This window comes from Triturus cristatus, chromosome 9 (assembly GCF_964204655.1).
Source record: "Triturus cristatus chromosome 9, aTriCri1.1, whole genome shotgun sequence".
In the NCBI taxonomy this organism is placed as follows: Eukaryota; Metazoa; Chordata; class Amphibia; order Caudata; family Salamandridae; genus Triturus; species Triturus cristatus.
The window spans coordinates 822,997,021-823,017,603 of NC_140592.1; the positions used below are offsets into that span (position 1 = coordinate 822,997,021).

Consider the following 20,583-nt stretch of genomic DNA (forward strand, 5'->3'; position numbering starts at 1 on the left):
CTGTTTTTGTTTTTTATTGTTCTTACTCAAAATCATAAAATTGCTTATCAAAAAATTATTGTGACTTTTGTGATCTGGGTGCAACAACAACCTTCCATTCCCTTAAACATGGGCCTCTCCTACTAATATGAAGGGATGCTACTTCGCCCCAGCCATGCAGTTTCCAGGCTTCCTCCTGTGGGTGTCGTTTTCCAGCACTATTCTGCCTTTGGTGCTGTGATATTTGTGCCAATATCAGCCATCATTGAGCCACCCCTTCTCCACAGTGGGCACCTTGTAAGGCACCACAGCTGGACCAAGCAATGTCGCTGGCAGCTGCCCCTACTCTGCTCCTCTCTCTACTGAGCAGCAGCCACCATCTTGTTATTTTTTGTGAGGCTGAGCTAAGAGCGCGCTCTTCTCTTGTCTTCTTCATGGACCCAAAGAGCAACTGTCAGCAGCCTGCTTTTTCCATCAGTAAAGCATATGGAGGTGCACTAGGTAGAGATGTCCAATCAAGCTTATTGTATTAAAACCTTTATTTTCTCTTTTTACATCGCTTTTTCTGTATTTACATATACTGTCCAGCCAACGCTTTTCGTTCCATAAATGGTAGGAATTTTATCAGGGCTTCGTCTTCTATGACCATAAGTGGTGTTTCCAAAAAAACGTTCAATATACTTGTTCTAGCTAGGTACGCTGGCAACTTAGGGATTTCCCTGGGGCATTGTTTTTTTTCATTAGCTTTTTCCATCAGCATAAAGTAGCATCTGCAATTATCAAGCATTTTCTAAGCTCGGGAGCGGGGTGTAATCTTCTGAAGGGTTTGGGATGGCAACGGACTGTCAGGGTCAAGTCCATTGACTCATGCCACCATCAAATCCATGCCCTGGCCTTTTCCATTTACCCATGGAAAGGTGAGGGTCAGGGATAGGGCTACATTAGCTTTAGAGTACTCACATCTGACTTTAGGTACTCCTTCGGAGGACGTCCGTTTACGGGTTGGATCACTACACAATTGCATTCACAATCACTTGACTGGCCCCCTACATGATTGCACAACCAATGCAGGGCTTATTGCATGCCAGTTTGTGTGAAATCTTTATATAACAGATGGCTGGATACATTTCATACCAACTGCTTACAAATGGCGTTTCAATTGTTTTACTACACTCCTGGCAAATTTTGACTCAAATGTATTACAAATTCCTCTAATGTTGTAGGAGACCCACAGAGTAATGTGCAATGCATCCAGAAGGCATTTTAGTGTCTCTGCAGGATTGGAAAGCACTATATAACTACCAGTACAATACAATCCATGAATTGTAAAGATGTTCCGGATGTCAATCAGTGTGATTGTTTTTGTCAACTTACCAAAGTCAATGTCAAGTAGTGCTGCATTTGCACCTTCAACCAAAATTTTCTTTGGGGGACCATGAAGGGCTTCATACATAAAATAAACACCATCACGCACCATTGGTCGAATTTTCTCAGCATACATCTGCAATAAGAAGAAAATACATATCATAATCTTTATCCTTAATAGTGTAGGTAAAATTCAGACAGTTCAACATTTGATGTGTAAGATGCCCTCTGTCAGCATTATAAGTCAAAACCTGATGATAAAACATGAAAACAGAATGGTTAAAGTGTGGGAAGGAGACTGGTAGCTCAGAGGTATAGCGAAATTTAAAGTCAAGGATTATTAGACTTGAATCCTCGGTGTCCCCGCTTACCTGTGTCCTGGTATACCGCCCCCCTCAACCCATGCCCAATTTCCCCTCCCTTTTTGGCGATCTTCTATCCCAGCTTACACTCAATAACTCCAAACTCCTGGTTTTAGGAGACTTTAATTACTGGCCATCTGACCCACATGAAAGCCCCCACTCTCTGGCCTTCACCGATTTATTAAGCAGCCTCAATGGCCGTCAGCACGTCCACACAGCTACCCATTCTAAAGGCCACACCCTAGATCAGGTCTGGACTTACAACCTCGAAATCACATCACTCACAATCCTCCCTTGCCTCTGGTTGGACCATTCCTTAATCTCTTTCCTTCTTCTGGTCCCCCCACCGCCCTCTCGCAGCCGTGGCGCTAGCCTCCTGGCCCGTAACTGGAATAAAGCCAACCTTGACCTCTTTCTCTCCTCCCTAACATCCTCTGCTCCACCTGGCCTAGGCCCTCCAGACTCTCAGGAAGCCGCTCTCGTCGATTGGTTGGAATCTGCCAGCAACATAGTCGCCCCCCTTAAGTCTATCCGAACTAAGCGCCCTCATGACGCTCATCGCTGGTTCTCCGATACCCTCAAATCCCTTAAACTGGGACTTCGCCAAGCTGAGCGCCGCTGGCATCGAAACTACGACCCCTTAGAAAAAGTCAATTTCTTCAAACTATCCGGAGAATACAAACATGCAATCTCAACTGCAAAATCTGTCTATTTTTCCACAAAAATTCTCAACTCTGTGAAAAAATCTAAAGACATTTTTGCGATTGTGGAGGAACTTTCACAACCGGATAGAGTGACCATCAAACCCCTCCCCTCTCAGGCACTCTGCGATTCCCTTAACCAATTTTTTATAGACAAAATCAGTAAAATCAAAAATAGTATTTCCTCCAGATCTCCAGCAATGTCTCCCCCAGAGGCTGCTCCCTTCTTCAACTCTCGCTCCCTGTCACAGCTGCCTCCTATATCCGATGAAGTCTTTTTCCCCCTGCTCCACAAAGTCTCATCCGGTTCCCCCACAGACTGCTGCCCCCCGGCAATTCTCCGGACCGCTTTTTCGACCTGCCCTGGCCCCCCACTGGCCCTTTTGAACAACTCTCTGTTGCTCGGCGTGGTCCCCAGCCAGTTCAAGAACGCCAAAGTTATCCCTATATTAAAAAAACCCAACGCCGACCCCACGGTCCTGGGCAACTTCCGCCCCATTTCTCTTCTGACTTACCTGAGCAAGGTACTCGAGACGCACGTGACCAGCGTCCTCAGTTCCTTTATCGAGGACTCCAATTTCTTAGACTCACAGCAAGCTGGGTTTAGACCTGCCCACTCGACAGAGTCGGTTATCCTCTCTGTTATGGAGGAACTCCGTAGAGGCGCCGACTCCAACACCAGTCAAGCCCTGGTGCTCTTAGATCTGTCAGCGGCCTTTGACACGGTCGATCACTCCATCTTAGTCGACCGTGTCAAAGAGGCAGGCATCAGTGGGACGGCCCTTAACTGGGTTTGTTCCTTCCTTGCTGACCGCCATCAATCGGTCCGTCTCTCTCAGTTTACGGCAAACCAGACGAGAGTCACCTGCGGTGTCCCGCAGGGTTCATCCCTGTCACCCCTTCTCTTTAACCTTTACCTCACCCCCCTGATCCGCTCCCTCCGCGGTAGGAATGTCACTGCATTTAACTATGCAGATGACATACAGCTCGTCTTCAATCTCGACTCCTCGGACGAAGCGGCTCTAGATTTCCAGTCCACCCTCTGCCATATCAGTAATTGGATGAGCACTCACCATCTTAAACTTAATCCCGACAAGACGGAGCTCGTTCTTGTCGGAGGCCCTTCCAATCCCTGGAATTCCACCTTCTGGCCCTCTTCCCTCGGCCCTCCCCCCCCACCCTGCTGATAAAGTGAAAAGCCTCGGGGTCTACATCTCCCAAGACCTCTCAATGCAGCATCAGGTCAGTGCCACTGTGTCCTCCTGCTTCTTCCAGCTTCGGAAGATCCGGAAAATTGCCCACTTTCTGACCACTGAAGCCCTCACCTTGGTACTACTGGCATTAGTCATCTCTCGAATCGACTACGCCAACGCCCTGTACGTTGGCATCCCACAATATCAAATCAACAGACTACAACTTATTCAGAATCAAGCAGCTCGCCTTATCTATCACCAACCGAAACATCACCATGTCCGTCCTCTCCTCAAGGCCCTCCATTGGCTTCCTATTTCGGAGCGCTGCAAGTTTAAACTTGGCTGCCTGACCCATAAATCTCTGGCAGGCACCGGTCCCTCCTTTATTTCCTCCCTCTTGCATCCTTATACCCCCTCTAGGAATCTCCGCTCCTCTCATCTTGCGCTCCTTCAGACTCCCCGCTTCAAGCGCAAAAAACACGGTGGTCTCAGATTCTCCTTTTTGGCACCCTCTTTCTGGAACTCTCTACCGCTGGAATTGAGACTTTCTCTCTCTCATCTTCACTTCAGGTCCCTCCTAAAAACCTACCTTTTTCTCGGTATTTATTCATAAATCTCTTTCTCCTCACTTTTGCTTCTGCCTCTTGTTGATTAAAGTGAATAGCGCCAAGAAACCGTCCGGTGAATGCCGCGCTTTATAAGTAATTTTTACATTACATTTACATTACATTACAAAGAAACAGGTAGGCAGAGGTGCATTGGTTCAAGGGATATGCACAGCCGGCTGTAGAAGACAAATGGAAGGAAGAGAATTGCACTATCACCCAATAGGATCTGAAATGCCTAAAGTTTGACAAGATTGCAGAAGGGATGAAAGAAGGGTAAATCCACTGCGAGATTTTAACTGTTTTTGGGAAGAGAATTTTTCTGGACAGTGTCCAAACAATCGGATTTTCACTCAAGGTTTTATAGGCAATGATATACACATTGAAGAACAGTAGTTACCACCAACTCATGGTAAAACAGTAGCAAACCGTGTGAACTGCCTAGTTACAACATTTTAACAAGAGCAAAAAATACTTTAACATCCTCAACAGAATACAGAGAAGGGTCAGTCAACCAGAAAGTTAAAATGCAGAAATTGCCTCGTTTTCCTGTATTCCCTTATTTCCCTGCATTCTAAGCTTTCATTAGTAAATTGAAGGTGGGGTGAAGCGGCATCGCCCATGCCTGGAGAGTGTGCATGAATGTATGTGGGTGGAAAGTGATGTTAAAGTAAGAATGCAAGTAGCCTAAATGCCAATGGACATTGGCGGCTGCTATTTGCACTCGCTTCTTCCATTCCCCCCTCAAATTTGACTAGGGATATTATTGTCTAGGAAGCCCTTGGAACTAGTGTCATCTCTATAAGTGACTTTTACAGGGCATACAAGGGATCACAGATAAAAGTTGTGGATCCTTACACAACGGCAATCATGAAGGTTTAAGCTCTGTAACAGTTAGGAAACACTTTATTTATTCTTTCTATACAACCAAAGCTAAACTACACAATTCAATTCAATTCAATATGTTTATTAAGAATTTGGACCTCTAATGAGGTCCACTTAATATGTGCATAGATAGACATATTAAAAATACCAGCAATAATTACAAAAAACACTTTATTAAAAACCATGATATCTACGTCACTACACCGTTTTGTAAAGATTTAGATCATCAAAAGATATCAAAGATTTCCAAAATCAGCTCTGGTAAATCCTTTAGGCAGCAAGAGGAGCCCTCCATTAGAGAAATACAAATGGTGACACAATATATATTTTTAAAGCATGTGCAATTTGAAAGAATAACATAAGGAAGCAATTTCATCTAACGGCAGATTATTAAATAAAGAGCATTATATAGCAGCAACAACATAGCAGCAATCGTAAAGTTACAGCCTATACTGAGACAGAAAAAGACAAAATCATGTTAAATATAAGTACAATTTGGAAAAATATCATACCATAGCCGCACCATATATTTTACATAAAGTGCATCATAAAGCAGCAAAATCTTTTCCCTTAGAACTTATTTAAAATAGATAAAAACCCAATTATGTGCAAACGGCAATGAGATAACAGCAATCATAAGTATACATTTTCCACATGTGAGAAATAGATTCAGATGGTCGAGGAGAACATAATAGCTCGGGGCTTTAAGGGCTATATTATAAGAAAACTAGTTAAATGCATAGCCAACCAAACCCGAAGAATAATTATGAAAATAAAAATATGTTCATAAACTCCCTAAAAAAGTTAAAAAGTTTTATACACACAGTTTAATTTTTTGATAAAAACAAAAATTCTCGAGCAGACGAGACATTTTTAATGCCATTCTGAATGAACATTGGTCGAAGCCACCTAAATCGAAATGAAGACAGAGCTGGACATACAAACAATATATGATCTGTTGAGTGACCAATTTGCAGTTAAATCATTTAATGGTAAGAGGTTCATGTGACAGAGGGTGAGCCACCGGCGAATACCATGGCTTAGATTCCAGGAAAAGTACTTCTGAGGGACTCTCGGGGAGGAATCCTTCACTATTGTTTCCAGTCTGGCCCTTGCTCTACATATATTGACATCTCTCTGATAACTAACTATGCCACTTGAAATCTTTAAAAAAGATTTCAGTTCTGAGAGAGAAAAAGACAGCACTAAATCCTCTTGCACATTGAAATAATGCAGTACCAAGAAGAAATCACTAGAAAAAGAGTATTTATACATTTGTCCTGCAAAAATTTCCTGACGCATAAAACTCCTCAATGGAAAAGGCTCGATGTTCTTTAGCTGGTAACCCCAACGTATTACCCTAGCTAAACCTTGTATAAATGAACTTACCAAGCGAAATTCTAGCCTAATAGCGGCTATTGGGACAAGAGTATTAAAATTACATAATTTGTGGATAATTTGACCTTAGATCTTTTCCAAGAAACTCCAGTCTCTTACGTGAATGGATTCAATAGCATATAACAAGGTGGGAGGAATTTTAGCTTTAAAAACTAACATCAAATGTGAAAAATGTCTTCGACCCATAGCACTATAAAATATGCGTAGGCCATTTACATGTGATGTCGCTTTACAAGAGCTATGTTCAGTATGGGGAGTAATCCTTGTACTACTTCAAATAACTTTCCCCAAATAGAGGTAGGAATCTACAATCTCAAGTTTTTCGGAACCAATTCTCTAATTAAAATTACAGACTTTTCTATTTTTACAATCAGAACCTTACTTTTAGAAACATTAATATTCAGAAATTGTGCAGTCGTATAATTCTGCAGTTGTGACAGTTTTTTGTTCAAACCAATAGGGGTCAGGTCCATAATTACAATGTCATCTGCGAAATGAGCGGCCACCTATCTTTGGAGTGTCTCCTTCCATTAAGGAAAAAAAATCTGTTAATCGCTTACATATAAAGAGAACAATAGAGGTACTAATAGGCACCCTTCCTTCAAGCCATTTTCTGTAGAAATTACTGAAGATAGGCCCTTAGTTCCCCCCATTAGTACCTGACACCATGTTTGCGAGTGTAGGGCAATAACTAAAGATAACAGAGTTGATGGCACCCCCATTGTATGTAACTTTTTCCAAAAAAGTGGCCGGTCTACCTCATCAAAAGCAGTAGAATAGTCTATAAATGCCACACTACACAAAGATTAAACATTCTGAAGTTATAGTTACACCTTACATTTATTCCTTAGGATCCATCTTTAAATTACTATAATTGTATTTATTTTTGGATACAAACAAAACTTAAACTACACAAAAATTATAAATTATAAACTTATACTTTTAATTTATAATTTCTGCAACACCTTCATAAATAATTTGAAGGTGTTGCATAAATTATAAATTGAAAGTATAAGTTTAGACTTTATAAAGTGTGGTTTATATCTAAAGAATAAATATTCATGCAACACCTTTATATTATTTTAACTCCCACACCTCCATGGCATAGAGTTGAGTGGTGTACAGTGGAAAAACGTACAGTAGAGTGGAGTAGAGTGAAGTGTTGCACAATGGAGCAGTGTAGACTGGAATGGCGAAGAGTAGAGTAGAGTGCCATAATGTAGAGTGGAATAGCATAGAGTGGAGTGTGGTAAACTGCAGTGGGGAAGAGTGTAGTTTATACACTGGAGTGGCATAGAGTGGAGCGCAGTAAAGTGGATTAGCATCGAGTTTAGTGGTGTAGAGTGGAGTGGTGCAAAGTAGAGAGGTGTAGAGTGGAGTGGCATACAGTGGAGTAGCATAGAGTGAAGTGGTGTAGGGTAGAATAGCGTTGACTGTAGTGGCATATAGTGGAGGGGCATACAGTGAAATAGGGTAGAGTTAAGAGGTGTAGAGTGGAGTGGCATACAATGAAATAGCATATAGGCGAGTGGCATAGAGTGTAGTGCCGTAGAGTGAAGTGGCATACTCTGTAATAGCGTATAGTGGAGTGGCATACACTGGACTGAGGTAAAGTGGAGTGTCATACAGTGGAATAGCGTAGAGTCTAGTGGCATAGAGTGGCGTGGCATACAATACAATAGTGTTGAGTGGAATGGGGTGGAGTGAAGTTGAGTGGTGTACAGAGTAGTAGCCTACAGTGGAGTGCCATAAAGTAAAATAGTGTAGAGTGGATTGGTGTAGAGGGGAGTGGCATACAGTTGAAAAGTGTAGAGTGGAGTGGTGTGCAGTGTAGTGGTGGAGAGTGGAGTGTCTTACAGTGGAACATAATATCATAGAGTGAAATGGCATACAGTGGATTGTAGTAGAGTGACATTGCATGGAGTAGAGTGGCGCAACCTGGAATTTTGTGAAGTGCAGTAGTGGACAGTTGAGTGGCATACAGTGAAATAGTGCACAGTCGATTGGCATAGAGTGGCGTGGCATACAGTGGAGTACTGCACAGTGTAGTGGCATAAAGTAGAGTGGAGTGGTAGAAAAGTGGAATAGCATAGAGTGGAGCGGTGTAGAGAGTAGTGTAGTAGAGTGGAATAGTGTAGAGTGGGGTACTGTATACAGTAGTGGTGTACAGTGCAGTAGCATACAGTGGAATACCATACAGGGTAGAGGTGAAGAGTGAAGTTGGGTAGAGTGGAGTTGCGTACAGTGGAATAGCTTAAAGTGCAATGGCATAAAGCGTTGTTAAGTAGAGTGGAATAACATAAAGTGTAGTGGCTTAGAGTGTCGTTGCGTACACAGGAATAACGTATAGAGGATTGGCATAGAGTGGAGTGGGATACAGTTGAGTGGTGTAGACTGGAGTGGCACAGAGGGGAGTGGCATATAGTTGAGTGGCGAAGAGTGTAGTTGCATACAGTGGAATAGCAGAGAGTAGAGTGGTGTGGAGTAGCATAGATTGGAGTGGGGTACAGTGGAGTAGTGTAGAGTGGAACATAGTACAGTGGAGTGTTGTAGAGTGTAGTGGCATACTGGGGAGTGTGGTAGAGTGTAGTGGTGTACAGTGGAATAGCGTACTGTGGAGTGGTGTAGAGTGCAGTGACATTTTATTGGATAGTGTACAGTAGAGTGGCATCGAATTGAATGGCTTACAGCGGAGTGGCGTAGAGTGGAGAGAGATACAGTGTAGTGGAGTGCAGTGGAATTGCATACACTGGAGTGGCGTAGAGTGGAGTGGCATAAAGTGTAACAGCACAAAGTTGAGTTGCACAGAGTGTAATAGAGTAGAGTTGAGTATCGTACAGTGGAGTGGCATACATTGTAGTGTTGTAGAATGGAGTATCATAGAGTGGAGAGGTGTAGAGAGGAATAGCGGTGACTGTAGTGCTGTAGAGTGGAGTGAGAGGAGTGGTGAACAGTGGAGTAGTGTACAGTGGATTGGTGTAGAGTGGAATAATGTTGAGTGCAGTGGCATATAGTGGAGTGACGTAGAGCAGAGTACCATATACCATTATAGCGGAGAGTGGAATTGCATATGGTGAACTGTTTTACAGTGTAATAGCGTAGGGTGTGGCAGTATACCGTGGGAGGTGTTCATTGGAGTGGCACAGAGTGGAGTGGTGTAGAGTGGTGTGGTGTACAGTGTAATACCGTAAAGTGGCATGGCATATACTGAAGTGGCGTACAGTGGAGAAGCATACAGTGAAATGACGTAGAGTGGAATAGCATATAGTGGAGCGGTGTACATTGGAGTGACGTGAATGGAGTGGCATAGAGTGGAATAGCATAGAGTGGAGTTTCATAAAGTAAAGTTGTATATAGTGAAATAGCGTACAGTTTAGAGTTGCACAGTGTAATCTGTAAACTGCAGTGTTGTAGAATGGAGAGGTGTAGAGTGTAATAGCGTACAAGAGTTGTGCAGAGTAGAGTGGTGTAGAGTGGAGTGGGGTATGGTGTATTAGCATAGAGTGGTGTGGCATACGTACAGTAGATTAGCGTATGGTGGAGTGGCTTATAGTGCAGTGACGTGGAGTGACAGAGTATATTAGCTTAGAGATGAATGGCATGAAGTGGAGTGGCATAGAATTGAGTGGCATAGAGTATGGTACTTGAAACAAAAGTAAGTTAAAAGTGGGTGAATGGATGTTCATGTATTGTGCCAAGAATATAGATTATGAGGTGTAAATGCTAATCTTTGGTAGCAGCTGTAAATAGTCTGACTAGTGTTAAAGTTCTAAGTGTTAAAATATTTATTAATATATTGTGCCATGGTATACTATGGTAACTTCGTGGTATACAAAAACCCAAGGCGGACCCAAAGGAATCTCAAGAACTTCCGACCCATCTTCCTGCTCCCGTTCCCGGCGAAAGTCATTGAGAAGACCGCCAACAGACAACTGACCCACTTCCTGGAGGAGAACAACTTCTTGGACTCCTCCCAATCTGGCTTCCACAGCAATCACAGCAATCACAGCACCGAAACCGCCCTCATCGCCGCCACTGATGACATCAGAACCATACTGGACAGCGGCGAAACTGCGGCCCTCATCCTCCTGGACCTCTCGGCCGCCTTCGACACCGTCTGCCACAACATCCTGCGCACACGCCTCCATGACGCAGGGATCCAAGACAAAGCCCTGAACTGGATCACCTCCTTCCTCACCGGCAGAACGCAGAGAGCCTGCCTCCCCCTTCAGGTTCGAAGCCACCACAATCACCTGCAGTGTACCCCAAGGTTCACCCCTCAGCCTGACCCTTTTTAACATCTACATGGCACCGCTCACTAACATCGTCCGAGCACACCACCTCAACATCGTCTCATACGCCAACGACACCCAGCTGATCCTCTCCCTCACCAAGAACCCGGCCCACGCCAAATCCAACCTCCACAAGGGAATAAAGGCCGTCACAGAGTGGATGAAGACTAGCCAGCTGAAACTGAACTCGGACAAGATGGAGGTCCTCATCCTTGGCTCCACCCCCTCCGCATGGGACGACTCCTGGTGGCAGGCCACGCTAGGTGCCGCCCTGACACATACCAACCACGCACACAACCTAGGAGTCATCCTGGACTCAACGCTATCTATGACCCAGCAAGTCAACACGGTCTCCTCCTTCTGCTTCAACACCCTTCACATGCTCCGCAAATCTACAGATGGATCCCTACAGAAACCAGAAAGATGGTCACCCAAGACCTCATCAGCAGCAGGCTGGACTGCGGCAACGCCCTCTACACAGGAACTACGACCACACTCCAGAAGAGACTCCAACGCATGCAAAACGCCTCCGCTCGCCTCATCCTTGGACTACCTCGCCACAGCCATATCACCACCCACCTGAGAGATCTGCACTGGCTCCCGTCAACAAGGGGATCACCTTCAAGCTCCTCACCCACGCTCACAAAGCACTCCACAACACCGGACCAGCATACCTCAACGAACGACTGTCCTTCTACACCCCGAACCGCCAGCTTCGTTCAGCCGACCTCTCACTCGCCACCGTCCCACGCATCCGCCGAACGACCTCCGGCAGGAGATCATTCTCCCACCTCGCCGCCAAAACATGGAACACCCTACCCATCCACCTGCGTCAGAACCAGGACATGCTGACCTTCAGGAGACATCTCAAAACCTGGCTGTTCGACCTGTAGCTACTCTCCCCTCCCTCAGCGCCTTGAGACCCTCATGGGTGAGTAGCGCACTCTACAAATGTATTGATTGATTGATTGATTGATTGACTGAGGTACATGCCAGAAAGAAGGCACTATGTGATTGGTGGCTGTCTTTACAAAATGTAAAAGGCAGCCATGTAATTTTCAGCACAGTTTTGCTGTGCTCTGTGTTAGGGCTTTATATCAAGGTGAGTATTAGGTTTTATTGTTGTTCCCTACATGTTATCACTTTATGAGAGTAAATAATAATTAGAGAAATGAAATTATAATTTTCTGTATATTTTTACAGCAGCTTAGGGAGAAATGCTAATTGTTTTAAACAAATTTAAGTAGTGCAGTAATTTGTAAGTGTTACTGTGGTACTCTGCAGACATTTTTGCGAAGACTTAAATATGTTAAAAATTTTAAATTTTGTTGTACACTATATTTGTAAATTATAGTGAAGTACAGTGTATTTTTTATTTTTTAACATATATATTTTAGTAGGCACTGCGGTACTTCCTAGGAAATACTGCTGTACTATGTACAAACATATAAATATTTTCCCCTACCTATGACCATATTAATAAAGCGGTAATAGGTAGGAGAAAACTATCAAGCCAAAAACTTACCTATGTCTAAGAGTGCAATGCGGAACACAGCCAAAGTGTACTTAAAAACAACATGGTTGTCTTTAACTTTTGTAAAGGCAGTCATTAGCCAATCACATAACGCGTTGTCATTGTTATGTACTGCGGCACCTCTGTGAACTACTGTGAAATGCCATGAAATGTTGTAAAAGTACCACAGCAACAGATATTCCTTATTTAAAATGCTTTTTAACTTAAAAAATACTTATCTGTAGTACGCAAAAGGATCATCTGCACACTATAATGTGTTATCCTGCCAAATACCATGGAAATCTGAGAGGGCGTTTGGCCACTACACATGAATACAAAGTTCATAGAAAAATGCATGGGTGCCCAAAGAGGTTTTGGGACCACCCCCTTTTGTCTTTACACCTCCTTAACCAATCACCACAAAATTTTCCATGCTATGCCAACATATATATTTTATATATATATTTGTATATATATATATATATATATATATGTAAATATATATTTACACAAAGTTATTTAAATTTTTTAACAGAATATTCCCATTCTCCTCTTCACACCACTCTCTTCTGAAGTCTCTCGGTTAGACACTCACGCTCTTTATCTCCCCTGAAACACTTCATCTGCATATCTCACATCTCATCTCTTTCCTTTTCAGCAGCCTCACTTCACTCTCTCCACATACTCACTTTACTTCACTTCACCACACACACACAATGCATTCACTCACCTCTAAGCACTGCATTTTCTTTAACTTTCCCCGTCAACATTTTGAATGTTGTGTACCTCATTCTCCCACTTTCGTATGGCATCACAATTACAATTGGTGTACCTGACAATTGGTCTAATGCTCTGCAGAGATGCCAAGGATGGGATGAAGAAGTTTTCCATTGCCTTTGGGACACATTAACAAGCACTGTGAGAATTGAACTGTCTTCGGCATGAACTCCCCAGCTCTTCATGTTGACCCATTATAAACACCCAACCAGAAAAACGTCAACTCGCACAGAGACTTAGAAACAACTCATTTCATGGAATGTGCTGTGCATGAATAATATGTTGCATAAAAAAAAAAACACAAAGTAAGACACCATCTAGGAAAAAGCAAATACCCTTAGGGAATGAAAGAGTAAGTAAAACATGAAATGTAAACAGGGACAACATCGCTGTTCACAGGCTATGAGGGCAGTGTCTGTGTTTTAGGCTGTCGCTGCTGAAATAGTGAGGGGAGGGGCGGGGGCAGGAGACTTAGCACTGGCCTCACCTGCCCCTCACCGCCTAGCTATGCCACTACACTTGGCCCTTCACACCTTCTGTCCATGGGCAAACCACTTGGGTTGCACATGTATTAAATTGGTGGAGGGCAAGGAAGTCTAATAAATTGCTCAGAATGCAGTCCATAACTACAGATACTGTCCCTCATCTGTAGTTGTTGCCCATGGAAATCAACCTTCCTGCTGAAGGCTAATGAGAAATTTCAAAATAAAATTACAGTAGTTCATCAAATAACATCAATTTATACTGTTTTATAATAATCAAAAGAGGTACCTTTAATTTGGTAAGTTCCCCTTCCATGTCAACGACCAAACTTGGGAACATGGACTGGTACTGGAGCGCTAAATTCTTAAACCTGTGATGACATCAGAATACATATGGTGATCAAGAAACAATAACTTTGTTAAACCGCTTTGAATACATTTAAGGTAAAGAAATTCATAGCTAAGTTAATAGCTGGTAAAGGTTTTCAATGAAAAAACCTGCTTCTGAAAAGTGTTGAACTTTACCTTTGCGAAAACTCATTGAAATCAGCTAGGAGGTCACACACACGAAGACCTGTTCGTGAGGCTTTTGATGAATATGTTGGTCCAATTCCCTTCTTTGTGGTTCCAATACTGAAAAAACAAAAGTGTATACATCAAACAATAAAAAGGACTAGCAACATGAAGTAGAGTCACGTTGCAATATTATTAACTATTTCTCATAACCATATTTTTTCCGTGTTTCTTAATGCTGTAAACAACAGGTGTTACTAACTCTCAGAGTAATAATACGCAATTTATTACATTTTAATATAGGAAAGTGTGAATAGGCGCTGCCAGAATTCAAACTTGATAGAGGGAACTTGTACATGACGTCCATGCAAGAAGCCAGCAGTGGGCACTTAGCCCGCTGAGCTGCTTTGCAAAGCAATTGACCCTACTATTACTGTCAATTTACCCCAAATTATTACGGTTCTACCTCATAATACATGATATGTATATGTGTAAACCTATGTGTTTAATGAATAGTTTACTTAAAGTTTTTGCTCTGTTGACCTACTTAAGCATTGATAAAAAAAATAATTTGTTAAACGAACAAAATGTTTATAACTATAGTATGATGGTCTTTCTTTTGAGACTACACGAGTCCTTTCTTCAGATAATATCAGTTGTTGGGGAGAAACATGCATTTGCTTATTTGTTTATCTGATCATGTCTCCCTAAAATATTCTTATATCTTCTCAGATGTTGTCAGGGTTCTTTTTAAGGCCGGTTTCCCAGGGTCAGCAGGTGCTACATTTTCCCAGCCTCACAGACATACTTCCCTGGCTTACAAAACCCAAAAACACACACTTTTTGGATAAAATCTATGGGCAAACCAGTTTCACACACTTCCCCCAGGCATCAGGATAATGCAATGGCTCATTGGATCTCGCCACTGCAGGGTCTGAAGCACTGCTTCCAGACTGTGGACCTGATTACGAGTTTGGCATTCTTGAAGCGGGCCGCCATGCCGGCGCTCCGCTCAATCAATCCTTAACCCCGTAACCTGATCACCCACCGTATTCCGATTAGAATACAGGTCGGTGGTTCTGTGGCAGTGGTCCCACAACAGTGCCTTTCAAAGACTCATATCTAAGCCTTAGAAAGGCACCGCAGTGGGAGCACCACAGCATGTTACTGCATGGCATGAACTGTTAAGTCCATGCCGTGCAGGAACTGGGGGTGCATTCTCATAGGGGAGCACAACATGTGCCCCCCAGCATGCATCCCTTGTGCTGAGGCAAAAGGGGGGCCCTGTAGGACCCCTTATTTTCCTTACCACCACACTTTTCATGGCAGGCTTACCGCCATGAAAACTGTGACGGTGAGGAAACTCATAATATGCTCATATTGCGGGCCTCAGACTGCTGCAAGACCACCTGGGATCACAAATCCCTGCTGTTAGCAGCAGTCCTATGGCTGTCGGATCGCCCAACTCATAGTGTGGCAGTCGGACCACCACTGCAGGCTGGGCGGTCCATCAGACCGCCAAACTCATAACTAACCCCTATGTAGTCTTCAGAGGCAGGAGTGGTGGAAAAAGGGACTGACACCCTCACCAGTATGTTGGTGGGTCTTTTTCCATAGCCTGGCATTCGCCTTCCACATGTTTGAGAGGTGAAGAGTCTTCCTATGAAGTGAGTGAAAATAGTGCTTCTCTGTCCATTTCTGCATGAGCCAAACCTTACCAGGAAATTACATGAGGCTATTCTCTTCCCTGACGAAAGGGAGGTGGAGAGAGACACCTTCCTTGGGTGGGATTACATCTAGGTTACCTACATAAGGCCTCAAGACATTTCAGATGGAGGAGGGCAGTACAGGGAGTGGGAGGAGAGAAACATGTTCTCTCTTTATAGCACCTGTGACAGGACCAGGAGGCCTCACTCTGCTTATACCTAAAAGATCCTTCAGTAGAGAAAGGGACAGGACAACTAAATTCAAGATCTCTCATTGTGAAACTTATGCTAAAAAGGATTTGATAAACCAGCGACCTACTTTTCTGACTATGAATAACTGAGTAAACCATACTGCAAAATGGTGAAAATTGCATATACATGAAACACTAAGAGACTTAGCTTCTGTGAACAGAAACAGAGCAACCACAGAAAGGAACAAGAAAACCCATAGGGCGCATTCTGACTTTTTCCTCACAATAAAACCTCTAATACTTCCCTGCTATCTGTGTTACCTTAGTATTCTCCAACAAAATGACAGATTTGCTTCACTGTTACTCTTGCTCGGACACAGGCTTCAAACTCTAAACCACTTCTCTTGTTCGCCTTGCAGTTGCTTAAACAACTCACTGGCTATCCTATCTCAGTGTTCTTAGCGCTGGGGATGCCATTTGAAATCCCTCTTCCTCAAGGATATTGACAATTAATTAATTGCTATAGAGTAGCCCAGTAACACTGCAAGATGACGCCTACCACTTCTATGATTCTTGCACACAGCATTCCTCAGTGGTATAGTGGTCTAACATGGTAGATGGTCAACCCTAAAACTTGGGCTTTGACTAATTCCTCATAGCTGCTTCAAAATTAAGCTGCTTAAAACATGTGTTGCCCCTTCTAGTAATATATAAACACTCAAAGAACAGTAGTACGAGGAGTAATAATCTTTCTCGTTTACTCCCTTGGTCACTCTTGTTCTATGTTTGCTCCCTTGGTCACTCTTGTTCTATGATCCTGGTTTCTCCTCCTACAAATATTGATCTTTAAAAAATACCATGTCCCAAATAACAAAACAGTTTCTCTCTCTCTTATACTCCTCCTTTCCATCTCACATGCTCCCCTTTCTCTCACTCTCTTTCTTATCTCTACTTCCTATTGACTGAATTAAGTAGCTGTTACTATGCAGCTAGGCAGCGCAGTCAACCAAAGTTGCTGCACTGACAGCGAGAGAGAAGGACAGCACCATATCTGCTAAGATATGTTACAATTGCTCCCTTCCCCAGCGCTGGTGAACTATAGGCTGCCATGCACCACATACATACCCTTGCACCATAGTGCAATGGTGAGTGTATGATGTGTAGCATAGTTTTGTACTTGAAGGGGACCCTTCCAGTACACAATGTTATGCTTAAACATAATTCCAAACTTGTCTAAGTTTGTGTGCTGTGCAGTACAGCATACATGCAAAGTTAGAAACATTTTGAGAAAATATAACTTTTCTCAAATGTTGTGCCTGCTTCACGGAGGCATATATATTTGGTGCAAAGTCCTGCCTGCAAATATTAGTAGATTGGGTTTTGCTTCAAAATCCTTGGGTGGTTGCATGGGAACACCCAAATATCTCTCATTGGGCGCTTCCTTGATGTAAATCATCCTAAAACTGTGCATAGCATTACTCTGTGTTACTTTAGGTCTACTTTCCACTGCAAGACAGGTTTTGAGCTGGAAAAAAATCCTAAATCAACATTTTGAGGGTTTGTGCCTCACCTCTGGTAATACTGCACTGGTGCAAAATGTTGAAACATCTTGCCTAAGCCCATAGGTGTAGTACTGTTGGAGCCTCAGCTAGTATGCATATGCTCAAAAAACACATTTACATGTGCCGGCACCTCTAACACATATGCCAGAAATGCAGTAAAATATACAGCAAAAACTGTCAATAAATCCAATCTGCAAAACTTTTAGTGGACTATAGATCAGTCACAAAACTAGCTGTAGGCAATGTGTTATGCAGAAAATATGAAGCAACTTGTTTTTAAGCCAGCTGTAATGGAAGGAAATTCAAATGAATGTGTTTAATTGATTTTACTTTTGTATTTCCATGATCTAATAGCTTTCACAAGCAAAATGACCCATTGTTCACAGTAAATATCACCTCAAAAAGCCCATCCAAAATATTCTGCTGTGACAGATGCTTTTAATTTTACACGTTGGGAACTGCCAGAAGGGAACACAAGCCCCCCCCCCCCCCAATACCGGTTTTGTCCTTGTTTCGCCTCATCAGTGAGGTAGAGCTTTGATCCTGTGGTACAACTTGCACACAGGTCCTCGCCTGGCAGTTTGGAATGTACCCATGAGGAGCAGAATTAGCACTTATTTTCACACGGTGGGCCACAGTCTAGAGAGGCACAGTGGGTGAAAAACAATGGGTTGAAATGCTACCCAGACCGATTGCCAGTTGTTTAGATTATCTGCAAGCATTCCTCCCATCACCTTTGTGGGTTATTTCATTTGATCACATATCAAGTGATGTTGAGCTTGGTTACATATGTTTTCTCATAAATGCATTACTCTGTATTTTTGTACATGCAGAAATTATGTGTAAAAATGCACTGGAATACAACCTGTCAGAAGAATAACATGTAAATGATCGGCCATCACTTTAAACATGTAAAAATTACTAACAGTACTAAGATAATGATATATAATTACTTTTTCCCCTCTTGTGCTTCTCGTTGTACTTCTTGAAGTCCATCAACAGCCTGATGAAAGTCACACACTGCAAAAAATAGATAAACAGCAAAATAATATTTTAATTAGGATGTTGAGTCCGGAAAGAGGGAACTGTTCAGAAACAGTTGACACAACTGTGCATTTCTCCACAGGGAATGCAAAAATATCTGACAAGCAGAAACAATAGGCGTCTATCAATTAAGCCTTTAACAAGTGGCCAGCTGCGTCTCTACGTAGATCTTCACACACTAACTAAAGAGGTAGTCATCAACAAGTTTCATCTCAATGCCCTTTTCAGCCAGGTTACTATCCTATATATAGAATTGAAAGCGCTCTGAATAGCTACTTTGAATACACCCTTACATTTGGTGAAGGGAATGTGTGTCTGCTAGATCCTCAGCAGTGGTCTGTTCAGGACACAGTGGCCTATGCTGACAAAAACACTATTATATGATTCATGTCTTTACTGTCACACAGAATCCAAGCTGTTTTCCGGTGCCTTTCGATTTTACTAGAAGTGGCACCATCCTGTGAATACCTCAGAACTCCCTTATTTCTCCTTCATTACTTAGGGCCCAATTACGAGTTTGGTGGTTCGAGGACCACCAAAGTCCTGGTGATACGGCGGTGGCGGTCCACCCACCGCTGCACCTGCAGTCCGACTGCCCCATTTTGACTTGGGCGGTCGCATTGCCATGGGACCGCCATCAAGGAACCACATTCCCTAGAGGTGGCGTGGCGGTCCAGAGGCCGCAATATGCTTGGCTGGACTGCTGCTTGGTGGGAAGCATATTACGAGTTTCCTCTCCGCTGCGGTTTTCATGACAGTTCCACCGGCATGAAAACCGGGGCCAAGAGGAAACAAGGGGGGACCTACAGGGCACCCTGGTACCTCACGCCACGTGGATGCACCCCAGTTCTTGCATTTCATGGACATTACAGTCCATACTGTGCAGGAACCCTTATAGGAGTTCCCATTACGGTGCCTTTTTCAAAGACACCGCAGCTTGAACCACCATGCCGCCCACCCCTGCACCGCCAAAAGTCGTTATCAGGCCCTTAATGTTTATTTATCTAAAACAAACCAAGATTGCGATGGGCCTCATTAGGATGTTGGTGGGACTGCCACAGACAGGCCTTCGGTGGTGGTCCCACCGACATCCAGCAGAGCAGTCCGACTGCCGCATTATGATGCAGTCTGTCAGACCGCATCAGTCGGAGTGACCGACTGATGCTTCTGACAGGCCCAAGGAGCTCATCGGACCATCGGTCGGATCATATTCCCTACAATAGGGGTAGTGTCTGCTCAGGCACCACCGTAGGGATTATGATGTCCCTTTCCGACAGCCTTTCCATGGTGGTCCAACCACCATAGAAAGGCTATCAGGGCCCCTGTCCTTGTGGGCCTCTGCTATGGGGCCTGAGGGGCCCCTGTGGTGCCGCCCAAAATATCCATGCCCAGTGTGCCAGGCACCACATGGTGCCTGGCACATGTGCATGGATGTTTCAAAACATCCCTTTTTCCATTGTGGCAAGTGCTGCAGGCCTTTTCCAGGCTTCAGCACAAGCCACAATGGAAAAAGCCATGTTTACAATCGCCTACAGGGCAGTCGCATCGTAATATGTTGGATGGAACTGCTGACTACTAGTTGAGGTTTATCATTCTGCAACATTGGTAGGCAGACGCTTGTCCATCGCCATCGTAATCAGCCCCAATATTTAGTTCTAAGATGAACGATAACCCCTTACACCCACCCTTTCCTCATATCTTTAACCAAAAGATAGAATCCACCCTCAAAGTCAAAAACAGTTCACACTTGATGTAGTCATGATCCTCTGCACTCAAGTAGGGATGGTTACAAACAGCTGCTACCATCACCTTAACTAGAGATATTCTTCCTTTTCTTTCTCCTGCACACAAAGATTTGGAGTTTGGGGCAGCTATCAAATCCTCATCTAACTGCAGAAAACTCATAAGGGCGATTTCTGTTGTATTATGAAAGATCACATCTCCTATGCCAGGATGGTTCTCACTGGCTGCTGCTCAAGGACACACTAGATGTTCAAATCAGCTGTTGGATGCTT

General features: G+C 43.4%; 1 protein-coding gene across 1 annotated transcript in view; it reads right to left on the minus strand.

Moving 5' to 3' along the window:
- ADSS1 (adenylosuccinate synthase 1) overlaps positions 1–20,583 on the minus strand; it is a 334,095-nt gene that overhangs the window by 98,621 nt on the left and 214,891 nt on the right. Inside the window, exons 5-8 of the mRNA XM_085626248.1 lie at positions 18,478–18,544; positions 14,078–14,185; positions 13,842–13,923; positions 1,354–1,480 (exon numbers count right to left, since the gene is read on the minus strand). Of these exons, the coding sequence (XP_085482374.1) occupies positions 1,354–1,480; positions 13,842–13,923; positions 14,078–14,185; positions 18,478–18,544 (384 nt within the window). The remainder of the gene's footprint in view (positions 1–1,353; positions 1,481–13,841; positions 13,924–14,077; positions 14,186–18,477; positions 18,545–20,583) is intronic.